At 46.3% G+C, this 24,252-nt stretch overlaps 1 protein-coding gene across 3 annotated transcripts in view; it reads right to left on the bottom strand.

Annotated features, from left to right (window-relative positions):
- Window positions 1-3,446: 3,446 nt before the first annotated feature.
- The window catches only part of LOC118384642 (serine/threonine-protein kinase N1-like), a 52,149-nt gene continuing 31,343 nt past the window's right edge, over window positions 3,447-24,252 (bottom strand). For all 3 annotated transcript variants that reach the window (XM_052518946.1, XM_052518944.1, XM_052518945.1), the window contains exons 2-23: window positions 23,081-23,202; window positions 22,780-22,961; window positions 22,465-22,607; window positions 22,124-22,244; window positions 19,763-19,908; window positions 19,318-19,531; window positions 18,699-18,890; window positions 18,408-18,517; window positions 15,886-16,029; window positions 12,538-12,610; window positions 11,752-11,878; window positions 11,548-11,635; window positions 10,727-10,812; window positions 10,011-10,083; window positions 9,821-9,912; window positions 9,332-9,508; window positions 9,073-9,135; window positions 8,873-8,949; window positions 8,469-8,611; window positions 7,193-7,300; window positions 6,855-6,935; window positions 3,447-4,530 (exon numbers count right to left, since the gene is read on the bottom strand). In XM_052518946.1, the coding sequence (XP_052374906.1) occupies window positions 4,327-4,530; window positions 6,855-6,935; window positions 7,193-7,300; window positions 8,469-8,611; window positions 8,873-8,949; window positions 9,073-9,135; window positions 9,332-9,508; window positions 9,821-9,912; window positions 10,011-10,083; window positions 10,727-10,812; window positions 11,548-11,635; window positions 11,752-11,878; window positions 12,538-12,610; window positions 15,886-16,029; window positions 18,408-18,517; window positions 18,699-18,890; window positions 19,318-19,531; window positions 19,763-19,908; window positions 22,124-22,244; window positions 22,465-22,607; window positions 22,780-22,961; window positions 23,081-23,202 (2,766 nt within the window). In that variant the 3' untranslated portion in view covers window positions 3,447-4,326. The remainder of the gene's footprint in view (window positions 4,531-6,854; window positions 6,936-7,192; window positions 7,301-8,468; window positions 8,612-8,872; window positions 8,950-9,072; window positions 9,136-9,331; window positions 9,509-9,820; window positions 9,913-10,010; window positions 10,084-10,726; window positions 10,813-11,547; window positions 11,636-11,751; window positions 11,879-12,537; window positions 12,611-15,885; window positions 16,030-18,407; window positions 18,518-18,698; window positions 18,891-19,317; window positions 19,532-19,762; window positions 19,909-22,123; window positions 22,245-22,464; window positions 22,608-22,779; window positions 22,962-23,080; window positions 23,203-24,252) is intronic.

The raw sequence follows: 24,252 nt of genomic DNA, 5'->3' as shown, positions 1-24,252 counted from the left end.
CACACCATCAACACGTTCATCTCTCCTCATCTAACCCCACCCTCTCCACACACACCATCAACACGTTCATCTCTCCTCATCTAACCCCACCCCCTCCACACACACCATCAACACGTTCATCTCTCCTCATCTAACCCCACCCCTCCACACACACCATCAACACGTTCATCTCTCCTCATCTAACCCCACCCTCTCCACACACACCATCAACACGTTCATCTCTCCTCATCTAACCCCACCCCTCCACACACACCATCAACACGTTCATCTCTCCTCATCTAACCCCACCCCTCCACACACACCATCAACACGTTCATCTCTCCTCATCTAACCCCACCCCTCCACACACACCATCAACACGTTCATCTCTCCTCATCTAACCCCACCCCTCCACACACACCATCAACACGTTCATCTCTCCTCATCTAACCCCCACCCCTCCACACACACCATCAACACGTTCATCTCTCCTCATCTAACCCCACCCTCTCCACACACACACCATCAACACGTTCATCTCTCCTCATCTAACCCCACCCCTCCACACACACCATCAACACGTTCATCTCTCCTCATCTAACCCCACCCCTCCACACACACCATCAACACATTCATCTCTCCTCATCTAACCCCACCCCTCCACACCCACCATCAACACGTTCATCTCTCCTCATCTAACCCCACCCCTCCACACACACCATCAACACGTTCATCTCTCCTCATCTAACCCCACCCCTCCACACCCACCATCAACACGTTCATCTCTCCTCATCTAACCCCACCCCCTCCACACACCATCAACACGTTCATCTCTCCTCATCTAACCCCACCCCTCCACACCCACCATCAACACGTTCATCTCTCCTCATCTAACCCCACCCCTCCACACACACCATCAACACGTTCATCTCTCCTCATCTAACCCCACCCCTCCACACCCACCATCAACACGTTCATCTCTCCTCATCTAACCCCACCCCTCCACACACACCATCAACACGTTCATCTCTCCTCATCTAACCCCACCCCTCCACACCCACCATCAACACGTTCATCTCTCCTCATCTAACCCCACCCCTCCACACACACCATCAACACGTTCATCTCTCCTCATCTAACCCCACCCCTCCACACCCACCATCAACACGTTCATCTCTCCTCATCTAACCCCACCCCTCCACACACACCATCAACACGTTCATCTCTCCTCATCTAACCCCACCCCTCCACACACACCATCAACACGTTCATCTCTCCTCATCTAACCCCACCCCTCCACACACACCATCAACACGTTCATCTCTCCTCATCTAACCCCACCCCCTCCACACACACCATCAACACGTTCATCTCTCCTCATCTAACCCCACCCCCTCCACACCCACCATCAACACGTTCATCTCTCCTCATCTAACCCCACCCCCTCCACACACACCATCAACACGTTCATCTCTCCTCATCTAACCCCACCCCCTCCACACACACCATCAACACGTTCATCTCTCCTCATCTAACCCCACCCCCTCCACACACACCATCAACACATTCATCTCTCCTCATCTAACCCCACCCCCTCCACACACACCATCAACACGTTCATCTCTCCTCATCTAACCCCACCCCCTCCACACCCACCATCAACACGTTCATCTCTCCTCATCTAACCCCACCCTCTCCACACACACCATCAACACGTTCATCTCTCCTCATCTAACCCCACCCCTCCACACACACCATCAACACGTTCATCTCTCCTCATCTAACCCCACCCCCTCCACACCCACCATCAACACGTTCATCTCTCCTCATCTAACCCCACCCCCTCCACACACACCATCAACACATTCATCTCTCCTCATCTAACCCCACCCCTCCACACACACCATCAACACGTTCATCTCTCCTCATCTAACCCCACCCCTCCACACCCACCATCAACACGTTCATCTCTCCTCATCTAACCCCACCCCCTCCACACACACCATCAACACGTTCATCTCTCCTCATCTAACCCTTTTTTTCTCTACAGTGATGTTCCCTGTCTCTCTTCCCCCCCCCCCCTTTTCTGCATCAAAATGATAATCTGACACATTATTCCTTCTGTCTTTCATTATCCTGTTCCTCTTCTCCAGGGCACAGTATTGTCATTAGCACATTGAATAATAACAATGGGACCACATCCTCTCCTGCTGTACAGTATCAGACTCAGCTCTGTTCTCAGGGCGCTAGAGTGCCGCTCCTATTTCTTTGTCCATGCCATATGTCACCATCTCTACACCTACCTACCTGCACTGGTTTCCCACTGTGTCAGTCTTTGTCTACTTTCTTGCTGGTTGGTACTCTCTGTTTCAGACATAGTTCCAGCCCCCTGAGATCACTGAGCACTGCTGTAGCTATTGCTCTGTGATGGCATAACACGCTGGGCTAAAATGACCTATTTTTTAATTTGTTGTATTTCACCCCCTTTTTCTCCCCAATTTCGACCTTGTCTCATTGCTGCAACTCCCCAACTGTCTCGGGAGGCAAAGGTCGAGTCATGCATCCTCCGAAACACGAACCGCCAAACCAAGCTTCTTAACACCTGCCCGCACCAATGTGTTGGAGGAAACCCCATTCAACTGACGACCAAGGTCGGCCCTTCACAAGAAGTCGCTAAAGCGCGATGAGCCAAGTAAAGCCAAACCCAAGTAAAGCCAAACCTCCACTAACCCGGACGACGCTGGGCCAATTGTACGCCACCCAAAGGGACTCCCGATCACGGCCGGTTGTGACACAGCCTGGGAACGAACCCGGGTCTGTAAAGACCCCTCTAGCATTGCGATGCAGGGCCTCAGACCGCTGCACCACTATGGAGGCCCTGCACTACTGACCGTTTCATTCTCATCCATTTTATTATATTGCATTATGTTGACCTTAGGCCTAGTCATTCATTGTTTATGTGAATCTACAGCAGAGGGATTCCACAGTGTGTTTCTGACCTGGAGAGAACACACACACACACACACACACACACACACACACACACACACACACACACACACACACACACACACACACACACACACACACACACACACACACACACACAATGATGGAAAAGACGTGTTTGGCCCATTAGGACTGAGTGTCTTCATGGTTTACCCGCTACTGCTAACGGTGTCTGGTGACATGCAGCACACTCTGCTCTGTTCTATTACTCAACATAATGAACGTAACGGCAGGCATTAACGTTGCTTTAAAAGGAGTTCAGACAATCCTGGATGACAAATAAATGTAGTTATATTAGTTTGGATTGTGTGAGACAATCCATAAAGAATATACACTACTGTACTCATGTTGTAGGTTGTATATCACAAAAATAAAAAATTAAGTTAAAATAATTGCTGCTAATGTAGCTGGCTGAATGGTAATTGGGCTGAAGAGTCACAAAGCTGCGAGTCAGTCCATTGAGTTCACAATTTTACTAAGTCACAATTCCAGACATAACATCAGCATGATTGAAAAATCAAACACCAGAATGAAACTAAAATCACAGAAAAATCATTCTAAATGATTGAGGATAAAACTCACTGACATACCGCGTGGGGACAGTAGAGGAGTATCCCATTTGAAGACGATGGGTAACATGATATAGTGAGGACCCAGCACAAACACAGAAAAACACCTCAACCTTCCAACCTCATCATCCTCACTAGCATCCCTTGACAGTCGTCATACACTGAATCTGCACCCCACTCATCTCAATTTCTTTGGAACACTTGACCTTCTCTATGGAGCCACCCTGTGGTCATTTATGAGAGGTGCAGGATTCTAGATGGACAGCAATGGGAACAGACTGAGGCAGGATCAGAATTTACACACAGAAACAGTAAGCAGCCTCAAACGATAAAGGGAGAGGAGAGACAGCAGACAGAGAGGCAATAGAGAGAGGTCCATTTGAGAGTAATCATATCTGATGATCCCTGCACCAACTGTATTGTCTTCTACAGAGAATATACTTTTCATCTTTTAAGTGGGCTCCATTACTTTCTATAGGGAAATAAACTTTACTCAGTTCCAGTGTTGCTATGCTGCACAGATACTGTGTCCCAGCACTCATCCACTGAGCGTATCTTCATGTATCATCCTATAAAAGGCCCTCCAGAAATCCATAGAGGTCAGTATCTCCGCATCACGCATTCACATCCTCCAGTAACTTTATCCTGTCTCTTCACAGTTCAGACAGGACAAAACAGCAGTAAGCCTCTCCTGGTAACATCCCCCTCGCAGTGCAGAGTTCCTTGTCAGTTCCTCTTACAGTATAAAGGGAGAGTCTGACCTTGACCCTTAGCAGAGGTCAGAGACGTAGTCAAAGTCTTTGAAGCAGTTCTGGTCCTTGCGGGAGAGGGTGCGGCGTTCACGGGGCGGTGTGAGGGCGGGGGTCTCAGCGGTGAACTCCTCGTCAAAGTTGCTGACGTCCTCTCTCCCCCTGATGTTGGGGACAAACGGGGGCGGGAGCCGCCTCTGCAGTAGCGCTTCCCAATCCACACTCTGAGAGGGGGAACAGAGAGACCGGATTGGTTCATAGAATCCAGGTGAATTGAATCATCTATGCAACTGAAAACAGCAACCCGTGATGTGACACTACCACATAGAGTTGGAGCAGATGCTGGAACTATTTAACAGGCTCATTGATTACATAAAAATAGTTTAAGCAGTGGTTTATAAGGAATGTTAACTAATGACACGTGTGTCTGTGTTTGAGAGAGAGAGAGCGAGGGAACTTGAGAGAGCGAGGGAACTTGAGAGAGAGAGAGCGAGGGAACTTGAGAGAGAGAGAGCGAGGGAAATTGAGAGAGAGAGAGCGAGGGAACTTGAGAGAGAGAGAGCGAGGGAAATTGAGAGAGAGAGAGCGAGGGAACTTGAGAGAGAGAGCGAGGGAACTTGAGAGAGAGAGGGAACTTGAGAGAGAGAGAGAGAGGGAACTTGAGAGAGAGCAAAAGAGGGAACTTAAGAGAGAGAACGAGAAAGAGGGAACTTGAGAGAGAGAGAGGGAACTTGAGAGAGAGAGGGAACTTGAGAGAGAGAGTGAGGGAACTTGAGAGAGAGAGATACCTTGAGAGAGAGAGAGAGGGAACTTGCGAGAGAGAGGGCACTTGAGAGAGAGAGGGAACTTGAGAGAGAGAACTTGAGAGAGAAAGAGGGAACTTGAGAGAGAGAATGGGGGAACTTGAGCGAGAGAGGGGACTTGAGAGAGAGAGCGAGGGAATTTGAGAGAGAGAGAGCGAGGGAACTTGAGAGAGAAAGAGGGAACTTGAGAAAGAGAGCGAGGGAACTTGAGAGAGAGAGAGAGAGAACTTGAGAGAGAGAGCGAGGGAAATTGAGAGAGAGAGCGAGAGAGAAATTGAGAGAGAGAAAGAGGGAACTTGAGAGAGAGAGCGAGGGAACTTGAGAGAGAGAGCGAGGGAACTTGAGAGAGAGAACTTGAGAGAGCGAGAAAGAGGGAACTTGAGAGAGAGCGCGAGAAAGAGGGAACTTGAGAGAGAGAGAGAAAGAGGGAACTTGAGAGAGAGAAAGAGGGAACTTGAGAGGGAACTTGAGAGAGCGAGCGAGGGAACTTGAGAGAGAGAGAGAAAGAGGGAACTTGAGAGAGAGGGAACTTGAGAGAGAGAGAGCGAGGAAACTTGAGAGAGAGAGCGAGGGAACTTGAGAGAGAGAGAGAGCGAGGGAACTTGAGAGAGAGAAAGAGGGAACTTGAGAGAGAGAAAGAGGGAACTTGAGAGAGAGAAAGAGGGAACTTGAGCGAGAGCGAGAGAGAAAGAGGGAACTTGAGAGAGAGAGAACTTGAGAGAGAGAGAGCGAGGGAACTTGAGAGAGAGAGAGAGATCGAGGGAACTTGAGAGAGAGAGAAAGAGGGAACTTGAGAGAGGGAACTTGAGAGAGAGAGAACTTGAGAAAGAGGGAACTTGAGAGAGAGAGAAAGAGGGAACTTGAGAGAGAGAGTGAGGGAACTTGAGAGAGAGAGAACTTGAGAGAGAGAATGAGAAAGAGGGAACTTGAGAGAGAGAGAGGGAACTTGTGAGAGAGAGAGGGAACTTGAGAGAGGGCGAAAAAGGGAACTTGAGAGAAAGAGAGAAAGAGGGAACTTGAGAGAGAGAGAGAAAGAGGGAACTTAAGAGAGAGAGTGAGGGAACTTGAGAGAGAGAGATAACTTCAGAGAGAGAAAGAGGGAACTTGAGAGAGAGAATGAGGGAACTTGAGCGAGAGAGGGGACTTGAGAGAGAGGGGACTTGAGAGAGAGAGCGAGGGAACTTGAGAGAGAGGGAACTTGAGAGAGAGAGCGAGGGAACTTGAGAGAGAGAAAGAGGGAACTTGAGAGAGAGAGAGAGAAAGATGGAACTTGAGAGAGAGAAAGATGGAACTTGAGAGAGAGAAAGAGAACTTGAGAAAGAGAACTTGAGAGAGAGAACTTGAGAGAGAGAACTTGAGAGAGAGAGAACTTGAGAGAGAGAGAAAGAGGGAACTTGAGAGAGAGAAAGAGGGAACTTGAGAGAGAGGGAACTTGAGAGAGAGAAAGATGGAACTTGAGAGAGAGAACTTGAGAGAGAGAGAACTTGAGAGAGAGAACTTGAGAGAGAGAGAGAGAGAGAAAGAGGGAACTTGAGAGAGGGAAAGAGGGAACTTGAGAGAGAGGGAACTTGAGAGAGAGGGAACTTGAGAGAGAGAGAGGGAACTTGAGAAAGAGGGAACTTGAGAGAGGGAACTTGAGGGAGAGAGAGAGAACTTGAGAGAGGGAACTTGAGGGAGAGAGAGAGGGAACTTGAGAGAGAGAGACCTTGAGAGAGAGAGACCTTGAGAGAGAGAGAGAGACTCACCCTAAATAAAGGCTGTTTCTTGACATCATCAGCATCTTTCTCACCAGAGCCTAGGCGACGCTCTGGGTTCCTCCTCAACAACTGGCAACAGAAAACAACACCTCAACCCAGACATAACAACTCACAGCACAGACCCAACACCAGCTAGCAACACACACAGATGGCTAACAGCTGAAAAAACATCAGAAACACTTTCTTTCACAGAAAACCCACTGACTGAAAACTAGAAGCAAAATGGCTCCACCTTTACAGTGACCAAACTGACCATGTCGATCAATGAGATTCTCTCTTAGTCCACTGGTGATTGGTGGGATGTGAATGTTGGGGGAGGAGCTTACCCGTCTCATGATGCCGATGGCCTCTGTGGAGAGGAAGCGAGGGTAGCGCACCTCGTCATTCACTATGCTGTCAAACACCTCCTCTTCATCATCACCTGGGAATGGAGACTGACACACACATAGACCACACTGTCACGCTCGCAGCCACACTGTCACGCTTCCAGCCACTCATTTAACCTATTATGGCGCCCCCGGTGATGTGGCCAGGGAATGCCACTGTTTGGCGTGTAAGCCACACCCCACAACCAGCATTTTTAGGCTGCAGTGCCAAGCCCCACATCTGAAGCCACTCAGCCTTGTTAGGCTGCAATACACCTGGGGCATATAAGGTGCAAGTTCAGTTCAGCATGAGAAGAGGAGCTACTGGCTGAATGCTGCAGGCTGAGCATTACAGAGATTTGGGAAAAGCTCCTGGCTACATGCTGAAGGCTGAGCTCTATAGACATTTGTTTGAAGCCCATGGACATTGTGAAGCTGGTAAGCTGGGTAGCAGCCCAGCTAGTTTTAAGTTTAGTTTAACTTTAAGTTCAGTTAAGCCCTCTGTGGGAGAGTGTTTTGTTTTCAGTTACAGTTTGAGAACTATCTTCATCACCCTTTTATTTTGAATAAATATGCCAGCTTGGCTTAAGTTGTGCCTCTGTGTTGGACTTCTGTCATTATTGCTCATCATTGCCATCTATCCATCCCCCCACCATGCCTAGTGAGTCGTTACACTATATTAGTTTATGTAACATATGGCTCAAACACATCACTTTATGTAATATAGACTAAAGTGCTGTATTACCATAAAGGCTTAAAGTATATATTACTGGCTTAAAGTATATATTACTTTAAAGGTAAGGGCTTAACTCATTAAAGGAATTCTCCGGTACTTTTGTATACTTTTTAGCCAGTAGCTCTGAAAGTGGTCCCCTGAAATTGCTTCTCTCTTGCTCTGCTGTGGGTGCATCTTGCTAGCTGTCACTCATATGGCGAGGGGCTGAAGCTCATTGGTTGAACTCGAATTGCTAGGGGGTTGGACCACGTGAGGGGAAAATGGTGCAGCACAGCTTCCAGAACTAGGGATTTCGTGGCTAACTGAGGTAAGACAGTAATTCTCCTAATGAACTATGCATGTATGAACTACACATTGACACATCCAACCCAAAGCGGGAGGTTTAAAAAATACTTTAGTAGTCGCCAAAGTTCCAGAGCATGTCTAAATAATAAGACTAGATATGTATGGAGTCATATTTATATAATTCTCTGAAGAGGTTTTTAGAGTCAAGTCTCTTACCTCTCCCACCAGCATCTCATACACCAGTACTCCCAGGCCCCACCAGTCCACTGCCCTGGTGTAGGAGGTGTCTGTCAGAACCTCTGGAGCCAGGAACTCAGGAGTACCACAGAACGTACTGGTCCTGTCCCCATAGCCCATACCTGGGGAAGTAGAGAGAGATCAGGAATGAGAAGAAGGGAAGAAAAGAGAAGCAGTGAGAGAGAGGTTGTTGTGAGAGAAAAACAGAGAGAGGAAGGAGAGCAAGAGAGACACAAACTGAGTCACAAATATATAAAAACATGAGCACATTAGCAAAAAGAGGCTTCAATAATAAGACTCAAAAGTACTCCAAACTACAACCGCTATGACCTTGCATCCTTACAGAGACATGAGACATGCTGAATAAGTTATAGAGAACATACCCTCTTTGCAGAGCCCGAAGTCTGCGATCTTCACGTAGCCCTGTGTATCCAGCAACAAGTTATCGAGTTTAAGGTCCCTGAGGAGGAGGGATGAAGATTAAGTCAAAATTTATGAGTACTCTGAGTATGAAGGGGTAGGAGGATGAGAGGGTGTCTGTCTTTCATGTGTTCTGTGTTTCATGTCTACCCAGAGTACTCACCGGTACACAATCTTATGGTCATGAAGAAACTGCAGGCCCAAAACCACACAGGCTGCATAGAACCTGCAGGACAGACAGACAGACAGACAGACAGACAGACAGACAGTAACAGCAGACCGTGGATGGATATGAGTACGCATACAGTACACAACCATATGAACACAAATATACATATCTCAAAGCATGTCTGTTCCTCCCCCATGTTCCGTTACACATTCAGTAGAACACAGCAAACACAGAAATACACAGCAGTACCCACACGGCTCGGGGCTCTGTAAAGACGTCTGCGTGGATGTGCATCATGAGGTCACCCCCAGCCGTGTACTCCATGACGAAGCACACATGTTCTGGGGTCTGGAAACATGCAAACAGGTTGACCAGGAAGGGATGGTGGGAGCTGTTCACCGTCTCAAAAATACGCTTCTCACACATCAAACTGAGGAGGGAGAGAGGAGAGGGAGAAGGAGAGAGGAGAGAATGATAGAAGACAACAGGAAAGAGAGACAACTGTCTAATGTCAAGTACAGTATGTAAACACACAGTTAACTTGTACAGTGTATATGTTTGCCATGGTTTATTGCTGATCAGTTTTGTGTTGACAATAATATTGTGGCACACTGTATATAAAACTAGAAAATCCAGTCATAGAAATTTCACCATGATGGAGGTCATATATTGACAGAGAAAGGCATGATATTCTGCCTTGATTCTGTCTTGGCCTGTGTTGCATTCTAGTGTAGATCTATACCTGTCCACTTCGTCCCGCGCCACAATGTCTCCCTTCTTCAGGGCTTTGATAGCGTACACACTGCCTGTCCTCTTGTACTCCGACAACAACACCTGGAAAACACCAGCGGTTCATGTGAATCTCAACCTGAATCCTCTGGATGGAGAACTTCCAAACAAAGGGAGGATATTTCAAATGTGAGGACACATACTTTGCCAAAGTGTCCCCTGCCCAGCACAGCGATCAGCTTGAAGTCCTGCAGACACAGAGGGCCTTTGCTCTGTCTAATACCAGGACACAAAGAAAATAATAATGATCACAATCACTGAAATAGCCTTTACTTTACCATCTTGAGGGTCATCTGCTAGCTGAAGAAACAGGATGCAGTATTATCTGGTGTTTTGTGCCTACCTATCACTTCTATAGAGAGCATGTTGCTGTGATATATGTCTCTGTGGTTACAGTAACGTGTTGTGGAGGAGGTCAGGTCATGTGGCCATATTGTGAGTGGGCGTGTTTCTCCAGCATCATACTGTAGGGGCCATATTGTGAGTGGGCGTGTTTCTCCAGCATCATACTGTAGGGGCCATATTGTGAGTGGGCGTGTTTCTCCAGCATCATACTGTAGGGGCCATATTGTGAGTGGGCGTGTTTCTCCAGCATCATACTGTAGGGGCCATATTGTGAGTGGGCGTGTTTCTCCAGCATCATACTGTAGGGGCCATATTGTGAGTGGGCGTGTTTCTCCAGCATCATACTGTAGGGGCCATATTGTGAGTGGGCGTGTTTCTCCAGCATCATACTGTAGGGGCCATATTGTGAGTGGGCGTGTTTCTCCAGCATCATACTGTAGGGGCCATATTGTGAGAGGATGTACTCAGGTGTGAGTGTGAGGACACACTGTGCCAACTCTGCATGTTACTGTACCTGCGCAAGGAACTTGTGGATAGGGTTCTGGTTGGCCGCCCTTGGGCGAGGTCCGGAGGGGACAAGGGCTCAATCACAGGCTGTTCCTGAGAGTGAGAGAAAAAGAGAGATGGAGAGAGAGACATATAAAGAGGGGAGAGGGATAGATAGAGAGAATGAGGGAGAAGGTGAGAGAGGGAGAAGGAAAAACAGACAGACAGGGCAACAGTAATTTTGTCACTCATCATTATTAGTAGCCAGTTCCCTGCTGGCTGGCTGGCTGCTCAAACCCCTCTCCTCTCCTCTCTTCCTCGTTACTGTTAATTAGTTATCGAAAAACACTAGAGTAACTAATCCCCCAGCCCCACTGACCATACCATCTGTTACCAAGGCCCTCCCTTCCTCCGCATCTCTCTCCCTCCATCACTCCCTCTCTGTCATCTCGTGCCAATCATGTTTTACACACTTGGAATCTAACACAGATTGGGCTTTGATCTAATTAAAGCTCATTCGATCCAATTTGGTCTAATTAGTGTGGATTTCTCCCTTTCCCCTCTTATTGTTACCTCTCTCCTCTCCTTCCTCCAAGGCCCTGCTCTGTCTCGCTCCAGATTCATCCTAGTCTAATAGTCCAATATGACTGAACCACTGTTTTTTAATCAAAGGCTTTCTGGAGGGAATGGCCAAAGGGAATGTGATACTACAGAGATGGCTATCAGATGATTATCACTCCATCGCCGCACCCCCCCTCTATCCTCCCATCCTCTCATCCCCCCCTCCCTCCCTCATCCTCCCATCCCTCCCTCATCCCTCTGTTCATCCCTTCCTTCTCTTCTTCTCACCAGGTGGGGTGTGTCAACAACGTCTCTCCTGATCTCAGGTCTCAGAGGAGAGTCGCTCTCCAGAGTCAGCTTCTCCACTGAGATCTCCCTACGACACACACAGAAACACCAGTCAACAGTCTCCCCATGCACAGTATATGTTGTGCTTGCTGTCTGAAGCATTAAAGAGTTATGAGAAAGGCTATCTGTGTGTGTGTACAGTACCCAGAATGTGAGTGTGAGTGTGGGGTGTAGCTGGGAACGTTATTTCCAGTAGGGATGGCGTTCCTCAGTAGGCGGACCCAGGTGGCGATGTCAACATTCATCTGATGAGCACGCAGAAACGATTTACCTGCAACACACACACACACACACACACACACACACACACACACACACACACACACACACACACACACACACACACACACACACACACACACACACACACACACACACACACACACACACACACACACACACACGGCATTAAGATATACTGATAAACACAAATCCCCCTGAAATGCAATCTATCCTGTTCACCCAGAAACTTTTAACTTGGTTTACTCAATCCATTAGGACTGCCCAGATTGCACTGAAGAAGTTTCAACCCTGACACACTCAAGTTGTCATACTCCAAAGCATTAAACCACCTAAAACCATCAGATGAATTCACAGCACTGCTAATTCCAACACTAGATGGCAATACAGAGCACAGAGGGATACAAAGTGGGTTCTGGGTGGAGGTTGCATGTAGTCACATATCTAGGACCTCCCCCAATCCCAATGTTAGGGGTGAACCACTAAACTGACTGTAGATCAGTGTCTAGGGGGCAACTCCATGCTACTCAGTGGGGAAGCAGTGGAGCGTCAGTGATGCAGGTGTGAGCCCTATAGGGATGCTGGGATACATGGAGCCAGGCTTGGCAGCTGCTGACAACATAAAGAACAAGATGGGGCTTTATCTAAGAGTTTACACATACTAACACAACACACACAAACTTATCTTACCATGCTGTTTGGAGAAAACCTTTTGTCTCTGCAGTCTTCGGCCTCTCACTATGACTGGGTTGAAGAACATTACCTGAAATACACACATATCAGTGGAGACTCATCAGAGGAGAAAGGGGAGGACCATCCTCCTCAGTGAATTTAATAAAAATAGTGAAACAACTAAAAAAGTTATCCTTTTTAGAGAAAACTATACTAAATATATTCACGTAACCACATAATTGATTAAAACACACTGCTTTGCAATGGTCTACAGTAGCTTCAACAGCACTCTGTAGGGTAGTATAGTCTAGCCGGTAGTTTCCACCCTCTGGGTACATTGACTTCAATACAAAACCTAGGAGGCTCATGGTCCTCACCCCTTTCCATAGACTTACACAGTAATTACGACAACATCCGGAGGGCGTCCTCCACCTATCAGAGCTCTTGCAGCATGAACTGCAAGGTAAATGTAAATTAATCTAGTAAAGCATAAACTACAGCTAGCTAGCACTGCAGTGCTTAAAACAAATGTAATGAGTAGTTGACTCAAAGAGGGAAAAAAATTTAACAAATAGATTTAGTAAAAAACGAAGAAGCAAGAAAGAGATATTTCATATTTTTTTCACTTTCACTTACTTAGCTAGCGAACGCAGCTAGCTAGTTTAGCCTACTTAAACACCCGGCTCAAACAGAGAGGGATGCCATGTTCGCTAGCTGGCTATGGCAATCCAACATTGGAACTCTTCCAAGTCAAGGTAAGCTTTTTGTTTTATTCATTTACTGCCACCGGTGCCCACCGGTGTAACTGCTAAACTGCTTGCTGACTACACTGTACTGCATGATTGTAATGGGTTTACTAACGCGTTAGTTTTAGTAGCTATGTTGACTATGACGTTAGCTAATAATGGTGACAATGATGTAGGCTGTGTGTAGTGGTTATGATATGAAGGTTTGAAAGATTTTTTCGCCTGGTAACAGACAGCTGATGTATTTGTGGTGCACTGAAGTCCACAAGTGAAGGCAAAGGGTGAGAGGAAGAGAGCACGTGGATGCAAAAAGGAATTAACAATCAAAGTGATCATAGTGTTTGTATGTGGCTGCTATGAAAGTGACCTGTGTTTGCAGGTGATCAGGGGTGCATTCATTCCGCCGATTCAGTTGAAAAGCATTCTTAAATGGAAGCAAATGGAACGAAATGGGGATAAACATATTTTAATTTGTCCAATAGAAACTTGTTTGCAACTGTTGGACTAATGATTACACCCTAGATCAGCTAGATGCTGGAAAGTGTGTGCAAGGCAGTATTGAATGTGTCACTGTCTGTCACCTTGATTACTCAAATTTATCTCGACCTGTGCACCTACATTGTAAACTTTCATTTATAGGCTAGGTTGTAGAAACCTTATGATGGGTATAAGGAAAATTTGAGAATCATGTAGTAGCCGAAACCCATCGATGTTACATTGAGCTGGGGGAATGGAATATGAATGACTGTCATCCAATATGCTGTAATAGAAATAAGGCCATGCTCATAAAACAAAATGTGCGTCCTCCCTCATCTTAAATAGCACTGATTGGCACTGACACATACAGTACCAGTCAAAAGTTTGGACAAACCTACTCATTCAAGGGTTTTTCTTATATATATATATTATTTTTTTTATACCATTTTCTAATATATAATAATAATATATGCCATTTAGCAGACGCTTTTATCCAAAGCGACTTACAGTCATGTGTGCATACATTCTACGTATGGGTGGTCCCGGGAATCGAACCCACTACCCTGGCGTTACAAGCGCCATGCTCTACCAACTGAGCTACAGTTGGACCTACATTGTAGAATAATAGTGAAGACATCAAAACTATGAAATAACACATATGGAATCATGTAGTAACCAAAAAAGTGTTAAACAAATAAAAATATATTTTATATTTGAGATTCTTCAAAGTAGCCACCCTTTGCCTTGAGGACAGCTTTGCACACTATTGGCATTCTCTCAACCAGATTCACCTGGAATGCTTTTCCAACAGTCTTGAAGGAGTTCCCACATATGCTGAGCACTTGGCTGCTTTTCTTCACTCTGCGGTCCAACTCATTCCAAACCATCTCAATTTGGTTGTCGGGGGATTGTGGAGGCCAGGTCATCTGATGCAGCACTCCAATACTCTCCTTCTTGGTAAAATAGCCTTTACTCAGCCTGGAGATGTGTTGGTTCATTGTCCTAATTATATTCCCACTAAGTGCAAACCATATGGGATGGCGTATTGCTGCAGAATGCTGTGGTAGCCATGCTGGTTAAGTGTGTTTAGAATTCTAAAAAAATCACAGAGCGTGTCACCAGCAAAGCACCCCCACACCATAAAACCTCCTCCTCCATGCTTTACGGTGGGAAATACACATGAGGAGATAATCCGTTCACCCACACTGAGTCTCACAAAGACACGGTGGTTGGAACCAACAATCTCTAATTTGGACTCCAGACCAAAGGACAAATGTCCACCGGTCTAATGTCCATTACTCATGTTTCTTCGTAAGTAAAGTCTCTTCTTCTTATCGGTGTCCTTCAGTAATTGTTTCTTTGCAGTAATTTGACCATGAAGGACTGATTCACACAGTATCCTCTGGTCAGTTGATGTTGAGATGTTTCTGTTACTTGAACTCTGTGAAGCATTTATTTGGGCTGCAATTTCTGAGGCTGGTAACTCTAATGAACTTATCCTTTGCAGCAGAGGTAACTCTGGGTCTTCCTTTCCTGTGGCGGTCCTCATGAGAGCCAGTTTCATCATAGCACTTGATGTTTTTTGTGACTGCACTTGAATAAACTTTCAAAGTTCTTGAAATGATCCATATTGACTGACCATGTCTTAAAGTTAGGATGGACTGTCGTTTCTCTTTGCTTATTTGAGCTGTTCTTGCCATAATATGGACTTGGTCTTTTACCAAATAGGGCTATCTTCTGTATACCACCCCTACCTTGACACAACACAACTGATTGGCTCAAACGCATTAAGAAGGAAACAAATTCCACAAATTAACTTTTAACAAAATGAATTCCAAGAGTGTGCAAAGCTGTCATCAAGGCAAAGGGTGGTTAATAAAATCTAAAATATATTTTTATTTGTTTAACCCTTTTTTCCCTTACTACATGATATGTTATTTCATAGATTTGATGTATTCATTATTATTCTACAATGTAGAAAATAGTAAAAATAAAGAAAAACCCTTGAATGAGTAGGTGTATCAACTTTTGACTGGTACTGTATAGTTCAGGATTGAGCAGGGATGTATGTGTTGGTGCGTGTGTTTGCATGTTCGCATGTCTCTGTATGTGTGTATGTGTATACATGGTGGGGTGTGTGTACCTCAGCCAGCAGCAGGCCCTGAGGCTCCAGCTCCAGTTGAACTCTGTGTTTCTGGTTGTCCAGGAAGTCCTCCAGCTTCAGGTACTTGAGAGCACACAGGGAGCGGTAGTCCCTCCAGTACACTGCTATCTCCATCTCCCTGGACTGGGCCGAAACACAGGTCAACCCACATACTCTTTCAACCACAGGTGTACATACACTTCTTTTTACCTTTTCACGCTCTCTCAATTCTCAATGTGCCTCTCTCTCTCTCAATTCTCAATGTGCCTCTCTCTCTCTCAATTCTCAATGTGCCTCTCTCTCTCTCAATTCTCAATGTGCCTCTCTCTCTCTCAATTCTCAATGTGCCTCTCTCTCTCTCAGTTCTCAATGTGCCTCTCTCTCTCAATTCTCAATGTGCCTCTCTCTCTCTCAATTGTCAATGTGCCCCTCTCTCTCAATTCTCAATGTGCCTCTCTCTCTCTCAATTCTCAATGTGCCTCTCTCTCTCTCAATTCTCAATGTGCCTCTCTCTCTCTCTCAATTGTCAATGTGCCTCTCTCTCTCTCAGTTCTCAATGTGCCTCTCTCTCTCTCAGTTCTCAATGTGCCTCTCTCTCTCTCAATTGTCAATGTGCCCTCTCTCTCAATTCTCAATGTGCCTCTCTCTCTCTCAATTCTCAATGTGCCTCTCTCTCTCTCAGTTCTCAATGTGCCCTCTCTCTCTTAATTGTCAATGTGCCTCTCTCTCTCTCAATTCTCAATGTGCCTCTCTCTCTCTCAATTCTCAATGTGCCTCTCTCTCTCTCAATTGTCAATGTGCCTCTCTCTCTCTCTTAATTGTCAATGTGCCTCTCTCTCTCTCAATTCTCAATGTGCCCTCTCTCTCTCAATTCTCAATGTGCCTCTCTCTCTCTCACTTCTCAATGTGCCTCTCTCTCTCAATTCTCAATGTGCCTCTCTCTCTCTCAATTGTCAATGTGCCTCTCTCTCTCTCTCAATTGTCAATGTGCCTCTCTCTCTCTCTCAATTGTCAATGTGCCTCTCTCTCTCTCAATTCTCAATGTGCCTCTCTCTCTCTCAATTGTCAATGTGCCTCTCTCTCTCTCAATTGTCAATGTGCTCTCTCTCTCTCAATTGTCAATGTGCCTCTCTCTCTCTCAATTGTCAATGTGCCTCTCTCTCTCTCAATTCTCAATGTGCCTCTCTCTCTCTCAATTGTCAATGTGCCTCTCTCTCTCTCTTAATTGTCAATGTGCCTCTCTCTCTCTCAATTCTCAATGTGCCTCTCTCTCTCTCAATTCTCAATGTGCCTCTCTCTCTCTCAGTTCTCAATGTGCCTCTCTCTCAATTCTCAATGTGCCTCTCTCTCTCTCAATTGTCAATGTGCCTCTCTCTCTCTCAATTGTCAATGTGCCTCTCTCTCTCTCAATTGTCAATGTGCCTCTCTCTCTCTCAATTGTCAATGTGCCTCTCTCTCTCTCAATTGTCAATGTGCCTCTCTCTCTCTCAATTGTCAATGTGCTCTCTCTCTCTCAATTGTCAATGTGCCTCTCTCTCTCTCAATTCTCAATGTGCCTCTCTCTCTCTCAATTGTCAATGTGCCTCTCTCTCTCTCAATTGTCAATGTGCTCTCTCTCTCTCTCAATTGTCAATGTGCCTCTCTCTCTCTCAATTCTCAATGTGCCTCTCTCTCTCTCAATTGTCAATGTGCTCTCTCTCTCTCAATTCTCAATGTGCTCTCTCTCTCTCAATTGTCAATGTGCTCTCTCTCTCTCAATTCTCAATGTGCCTCTCTCTCTCTCAATTGTCAATGTGCCTCTCTCTCTCTCTCAATTGTCAATGTGCCTCTCTCTCTCTCTCAATTGTCAATGTGCCTCTCTCTCTCTCAATTCTCAATGTGCCTCTCTCTCAATTCAATTCAATTCAATTCAAGGGCTTTATCGGCATGGGAAACATGTGTTAACATTGCCAAAGCAAGTGAGGTAGACAACATACAAAGTGAATATATAAAGTGAAAAACAACAAACATTAACAGTAAACATTACACATACAGAAGTTTCAAAACAGTAAAGACATTACAAATGTCATATTATATATATATATATATATACAGTGTTTTAACTATGTACAGATGGTTAAAGGACACAAGATAAAATAAATAAGCATAAATATGGGTTGTATTTACAATGGTGTTTGTTCTTCACTGGTTGCCCTTTTCTCGTGGCAACAGGTCACAAATCTTGCTGCTGTGATGGCACACTATGGAATTTCACCCAGTAGATATGGGAGTTTTTCAAAATTGGATTTGTTTTCGAATTCTTTGTGGATCTGTGTAATCTGAGGGAAATATGTCTCTCTAATATGGTCATACATTGGGCAGGAGGTTAGGAAATGCAGCTCAGTTTCCACTTCATTTTGTGGGCACTCTCTCTCTCAATTCTCCATGTGCCTCTCTCTCTCCCAATTCAATGCAAGGAGCTTTATTGGCATGGGAATCTCTCTCTCTGTCTCTGTGTTGTGTGATGTAATGTAATATCTTACTCTCTCCAGTTCTACAGTGAAGGTCTGGTCCCAGGCCTGCTCTCCCACTGTCTTCCAGCACGTCTGTCCCACCACTGTGTTCTCCAGCTTCAACACCGCACTCACCTCCGCTGTTTAACACATGTTTAGAAACTCACTACACAACACAAATTGACAGATATGTACACACACACACACACACACACACACACACACACACACACACACACACACACACACACACACACACACACACACACACACACACACACACACACACACACACACACACACACACACACACACACTTACAGGAGAGTTCGTCGGTCTTGCCGGGGATCCTGAGGCTCATGCTGCTGGTGCTGCGGCTGTAGAGACCACTGAGTTTGAAGGAGCGTCCGTCCCCTGGGCTGTAGCAAGGCAAGACCACCGGGGTTCCTCTACTGCGCCCCGGGACCACCTCCAACACCCCCACACAGCCCAGCAAACGCACCTGCAGGGTACCTAGGAGAGAGAGCGAGAGAGAGAGAGAGCGAGAGAGTTGATATGTGATGTTTGAGTAGAAGTGAGAGTATCATACCTGGTTCAAAAGGTTTATAACTTCAGTCACTGGATATGGGAGAGATATTCAACTGAATCCATGAGTTTCTGATGCATTAGAGCCTTCAGTTAGGTATAGACAGAGAGGTAGTGAGAGACTATAGAGAGGCTGTACGTGTCAGTTATAGGGTATAGAGAGACTGTAAGAGTCAGTGATAGGGTATAGAGAGACCGTAAGAGTCAGAGATAGGGTATAGGGAGACTGTAAGAGTCAGTGATAGGGTATAGAGAGACTGTAAGAGTCAGAGATAGGGTATAGAGAGGCTGTAAGAGTCAGAGATAGGGTTTAGAGAGGCTGTAAGAGTCAGTGATAGACTATGAGTGTATGTACCAGTGAGTGGGGAGGGCTTGCAGAGGGTGCTGTACTGGTTGTGTACATAGGGGGTTCCGTGTCTGGAGCTGAAGGCTGAGGAGGAGGCCAGCACCAGCTCTTCCTTAATGAGGCAGGCCTTGGGGTGGTCGTCCGTCAGCTCCAGCAGATGCTGCTCCAGAGAGCCTCTCAGCAGGTCACAGCGCTGGGACGACTCACTCAGACCACACTGGGCCTGGGGGGAGAGAGGAGAGAGGGGGTTTACAATGGTGTGTGTGTGTGTATGTGTGCATTTAAATGTGCCCTAAATGGTGTGTGTGTGTGTATGTGTGCATTTAAATGTGCCCTAAATGGTGTGTGTGTGTGTATGTGTTCATTTAAATGTGCCCTAAATGGTGTTTGTGTGTGCATTAAATGTACGTTCATGTGTGAGATCCATACAGTAGTCTTGTGTGTGAACTCTGACCTCTGACATGGCCTTCTTGTCCGGGACCTTCCCTACTCCCAGCAGCCTCAGCATGTTCTTGGCTCCCTCAGCCATGGCGTGCTCCACACGGTAATGATGCCACAGCTCCTCCACACGCAGCTCCACCCCACACGTGTCTGGCTTCCCTGGGGAGAGCGATAACAAACCATTTACTGACCCCGTTACTTTTTACACATTTTGTTGTTACAGCCTTATTCTTAAATACATTTTTCCCTCATCAATCTACACACAATACCCCATAATGACAAAGCAAAAGCAGGTTTTTAGAAATGTTTGCAAATGTAAAAAAATATATATATAATAATTAAACATGACATTTATGTAAGTATTCAAACTCAGGACTTTGTTGAAGCACCTTTGGCAGTGATTACAGACTCTTGTCTTCTTGGGTATGACAGTACAAGCTTGGCACACCTGGATTTGGAAAGTTTCTCCCATTCTTCTCTGCAGATCCTCTCAAGCTCTGTCAGGTTGAATGGGGAGCGTCGCTGCATAGCTATTTTCAGGTCTCTCCAGAGATGTTCGTTCTGGTTCAAGTCCGGGCTCTGTCTGGGCCACTCTGCGTTGTCTTGGCTGTGTGCTTAGGGTTGTTGTCCTGTTGGAAGGTGAACCTTGGCCCAAGTCTGAGGGCCTGAGCGCTCTGGAGCAGGTTTTCATCAAGGATCTCTCTGTACTTTGCTCCGTTCATCTTTCCCTCGATCCTGACTAGTCTCCTAGTCCCTGCCGCTGAAAAACATCCCCACAGCATGATGCTGCCACCACCATGGTTCACCGTATGGATGGTGCCAGGTTTCCTCCAGACGTGACGCTTGGCATTCAGGCCAAATGTTCAATCTTGGTTTCATCAGACTAGACAATCTTGTTTCTCATGTTCTGAGAGTCCTTTAGGTGCCTTTTGGCAAACTCCAAGTGGGCTGTCATGTGCCTCTTACTGAGGAGTGGCTTCCATCTGGCCACTCTACCATAGAGGCCTGATTGGTGGAGTGCTGCAGAGATGTTTGTCCTTCTGGAAGGTTCTCCCATCTCCACAGAGGAACTCTGGAGCTCTGTCAGAGTGACCATCATGATCTTGGTCACCCCCCTGACAAAGGCCCTTCACCCCCAATTTCTCAGTTTGGCTGGGCGGCCAGCTCTAGGAAAAATCTTGGTGGTTCCAAACTTCTTCCATTTAAGAATGATGGAGGCCACTGTTTTCTTAGGGAACTTCAATGCTGCAGAAATGTTTTGGTACCCTTCCCCAGATCTGTACCTCGACACAATCCTCCTACGGACAATTCCTTCGACCTCATGGCTTGGTTTCTGCTCTGACATGCACGGTCAACTGTGGGACATATATAGACAGGTGTGTGCCTTTCCAAATCATGTCCAATCAATTTAATTTCCCACAGGTGGACTCCAATCAAGTTATAGAAACATCTCAAGGATGATCAATGTAAACAGGATGCACCTGAGCTCAATTTGGAGTCTCATAGCAAAGGGTCTGAATACTTACGTAAACAAGGTGTTCCTGTCTTTTATTTGTAAGAAATTTGAAAACATTTCGAAGAACCTGTTTTCGTCTTGTCATTATGGGGTATTGTGTAGATTGGGGTTTTGATGGATTTGTGTGCGTCTGTGTGTGTCCTAAGTTAGGGATGGTTCATGACTTATGAGGCTAAATGCCCTGCAGCTCTGATCTATTCCTAAACCAACGTAGGGAGGAAGGTAGAGAAAAGAAGGTAGGGAGAGGGAAATAGACAGCAATTCATTTAAAGATATGGGCCGAAATCTGTATCTTTACTTACTGTGCTTTTCTCATCTTCTCACTCTCTTTCTCGTTCTCGCTTTCCATATCTTACTATTTGTTTCCTTACCTTTCTCTCTCTCCCCCTTTTCCTCTGTCTCTAACCTTGGGTGAAAGAAGCATGACTTTTTGCTGTTGGGCAACATCATGGGGATGCAGGAACATCAATAAGGCCTTAACCTGCGGAAGTGAGCCCAGGTGTGTGTGTGTCTGTGTCTGTTCCTGTGTGTGTGTGTGTGTGTGTGTGTGTGTGTGTGTGTGTGTGTGTGTGTGTGTGTGTGTGTGTGTGTGTGTGTGTGTGTGTGTGTGTGTGTGTGTGTGTGTGTGTGTGTGTGGTGTATGGAGTGGAGTAGGTTATAAGAATGTCCACTCTGCACTTCTGAGGAGGCATTGATCTGTTACCCACACTTCATAAAACATTTCACGATAGATGTACAGATTAGGGACAGACAGACAAAGGGGGATGAACAGACAGACAGTCAGACAGACAGACAAGCAGGCAGGCAATCAGGCAGGCAGAGACAGACAGTCAGACAGACAGACACACAGATATTTACCCTGGATATCTTCAATCTGCTCAGTGGCCTGTATGGCCTTGCGGATCTGCATGCGGATGATGTCGATCTTGGTCTTGCTGTCCTGCAGCATCTGCTGGGCCGCCTGATGCATCTTCTTGTCCTACAAGCGACACCGTACAGTGAGGACAGTGAAATAGCAGACAGCTCACAAATACACATCCCAGCTAACCTTCACTACTCAGAGAAGAATCAGGCTGGGAGATGATCTGACTAGAGACATGAACTCAGAAGAGTGAGAAAGAGAGATTGTGGAGGGACTGGTTGTATTGTACATAGGCTACAGTAGATGTATATATTAGAGGGGTTAGGTGGTCCAGTACCTTGGTGACTCCATTGGCATAAATGGGGATCATCTTCTCTGCTCCCTGTTTGCACTTGAGCTCGATGTTGAGCTGGCGCTCCAAAGCCGTGATCCGGTCCTGATTGGCCAAGCGGCTGCGTGCCCCGGGAGACTTGGGGGCATCTGAGGGTCAAAGGTCATGGTATTAACTGACAGTTATTATAATCATTAACAATGGCCAACATTTTTCTACATTCTACATTTTACATTCTACATTCTACATTTTGTTCGAATCCATCCAATGGTATAAGGCTACACTACATTCGCTTCATAGTTCCATCCCCGTCAGTGATACCCGTGTTATTGTCGTCCCCTCCTTTGACCACAATGTAAGCATCCAGCTCCTGTAACTTAGAGTGCAGGCTGTCCAGTCTGCGGTTGGAGCTGCGAAGCTGGCTGTCCACCTGCTGGGCATTCTTCTTGTCTGTGGTGGCTCTCCTCAGGTTATCTGCTCCTTCCTTGATCTTCAGCTCCTTCCTGATCCAGTCAAATCACAGGGACTTTTCATAAGTTTGTAGCATCACACAATGAGTAGTTAATCAATACATCATAGAAATGATTGAATAGTAAATGAGTAATTAAGTAGTAATGCTAACCTGATCTCCCGGCGGATGTGGTCCCTCGCTCCGTCCAGTTGCTGCTGAATGCTGGAGTCAGAGAAGTCTGAGCTCTGGTCCAGACCCAGCTGCTCCAGCAGTGACAGCCCACCTGGGTCACTCTGACAGGGGGAGAGGAAGAGGAGAGGGGGAGAGAGAATGGATAATAGATTAGTATCGGTCAAATACATTGCGACATGTATTGTGTCAAGATGATATTGCAGTGATAGCAGAAAGACGTAGACAAAGATCTGCAGTATTTCCTCTCTGGGAAAAAGGCCTAATTAGGGGTTTTGGAGGAGTGGAGGTGCAGGGGACTAGGTTGCGTTCACCTTTGACACCAGATGTCTCCCACACAACCCTGTAGGTCAGAAGGTTTAACTGAGCAGCACTAAACTGGCAGCAAACATTAGGATAGACAGGAGCATTTATCTGTACACGGTAAATAAAGAAAGTGAGAGAGAGAGAGAGAAAGAGAGAGAGGAAGAGCAGGCTAATGTTCCAATGGGTCCCAGAGACAGGTGCCCAAACCAAAGAGCCCAACATTTCAGCTCACATCCTGTGTGACTGCAGTGCAGCAAAGAGTAAAAGTAATGTAGATCCATGGCTAGAGTAGATATAACAGAGGCCGAGGCAGCAACAGAAAGGGACAGACGGAGTCAGTGACTTAAAAAGCAGTTGTGACAGAGAGGAGCAGTCAGTGCGAGGTGTGCGCTTCCCTTCAGAAAACGGAGTCTCTAAGAGCAGCAGAGTGAGACTGAGACGTTAAATGAGTCAAGGCCTGAGCGCTCACGTCCCCTCCTGATGGTAACCAGATCAGAGCAGATTAGGGCAGCATTAATAGAGACTAAAAATCTATCAGGGCTTGTTCCTGCTCAGGGCCACTGATTCACACAGACAGGCTGTCAGCACGCCAGCTCTCAGCCAGCCACACAGAAACAGATACAGCACACAAACACACATGACAGCGTGATAGACATTAGGCACAAATACAGACATACATGCATGTAACGGCATTGCATGCATATAAGCACACTTGCATGCACACACACACGCGCACGCGCGCGCGCACGCACGCACGCACGCACGCACGCACGCACACACGCACACACACACACACACACACACACACAGTAAATCCCCAACAGCAGACATTAGAAACAATAAAACAG

Source organism: Oncorhynchus keta, chromosome 5 (genome assembly GCF_023373465.1).
Source record: "Oncorhynchus keta strain PuntledgeMale-10-30-2019 chromosome 5, Oket_V2, whole genome shotgun sequence".
NCBI classification, from domain to species: domain Eukaryota; kingdom Metazoa; phylum Chordata; class Actinopteri; order Salmoniformes; family Salmonidae; genus Oncorhynchus; species Oncorhynchus keta.
This window is presented reverse-complemented; position numbering and strand designations above follow the sequence as displayed.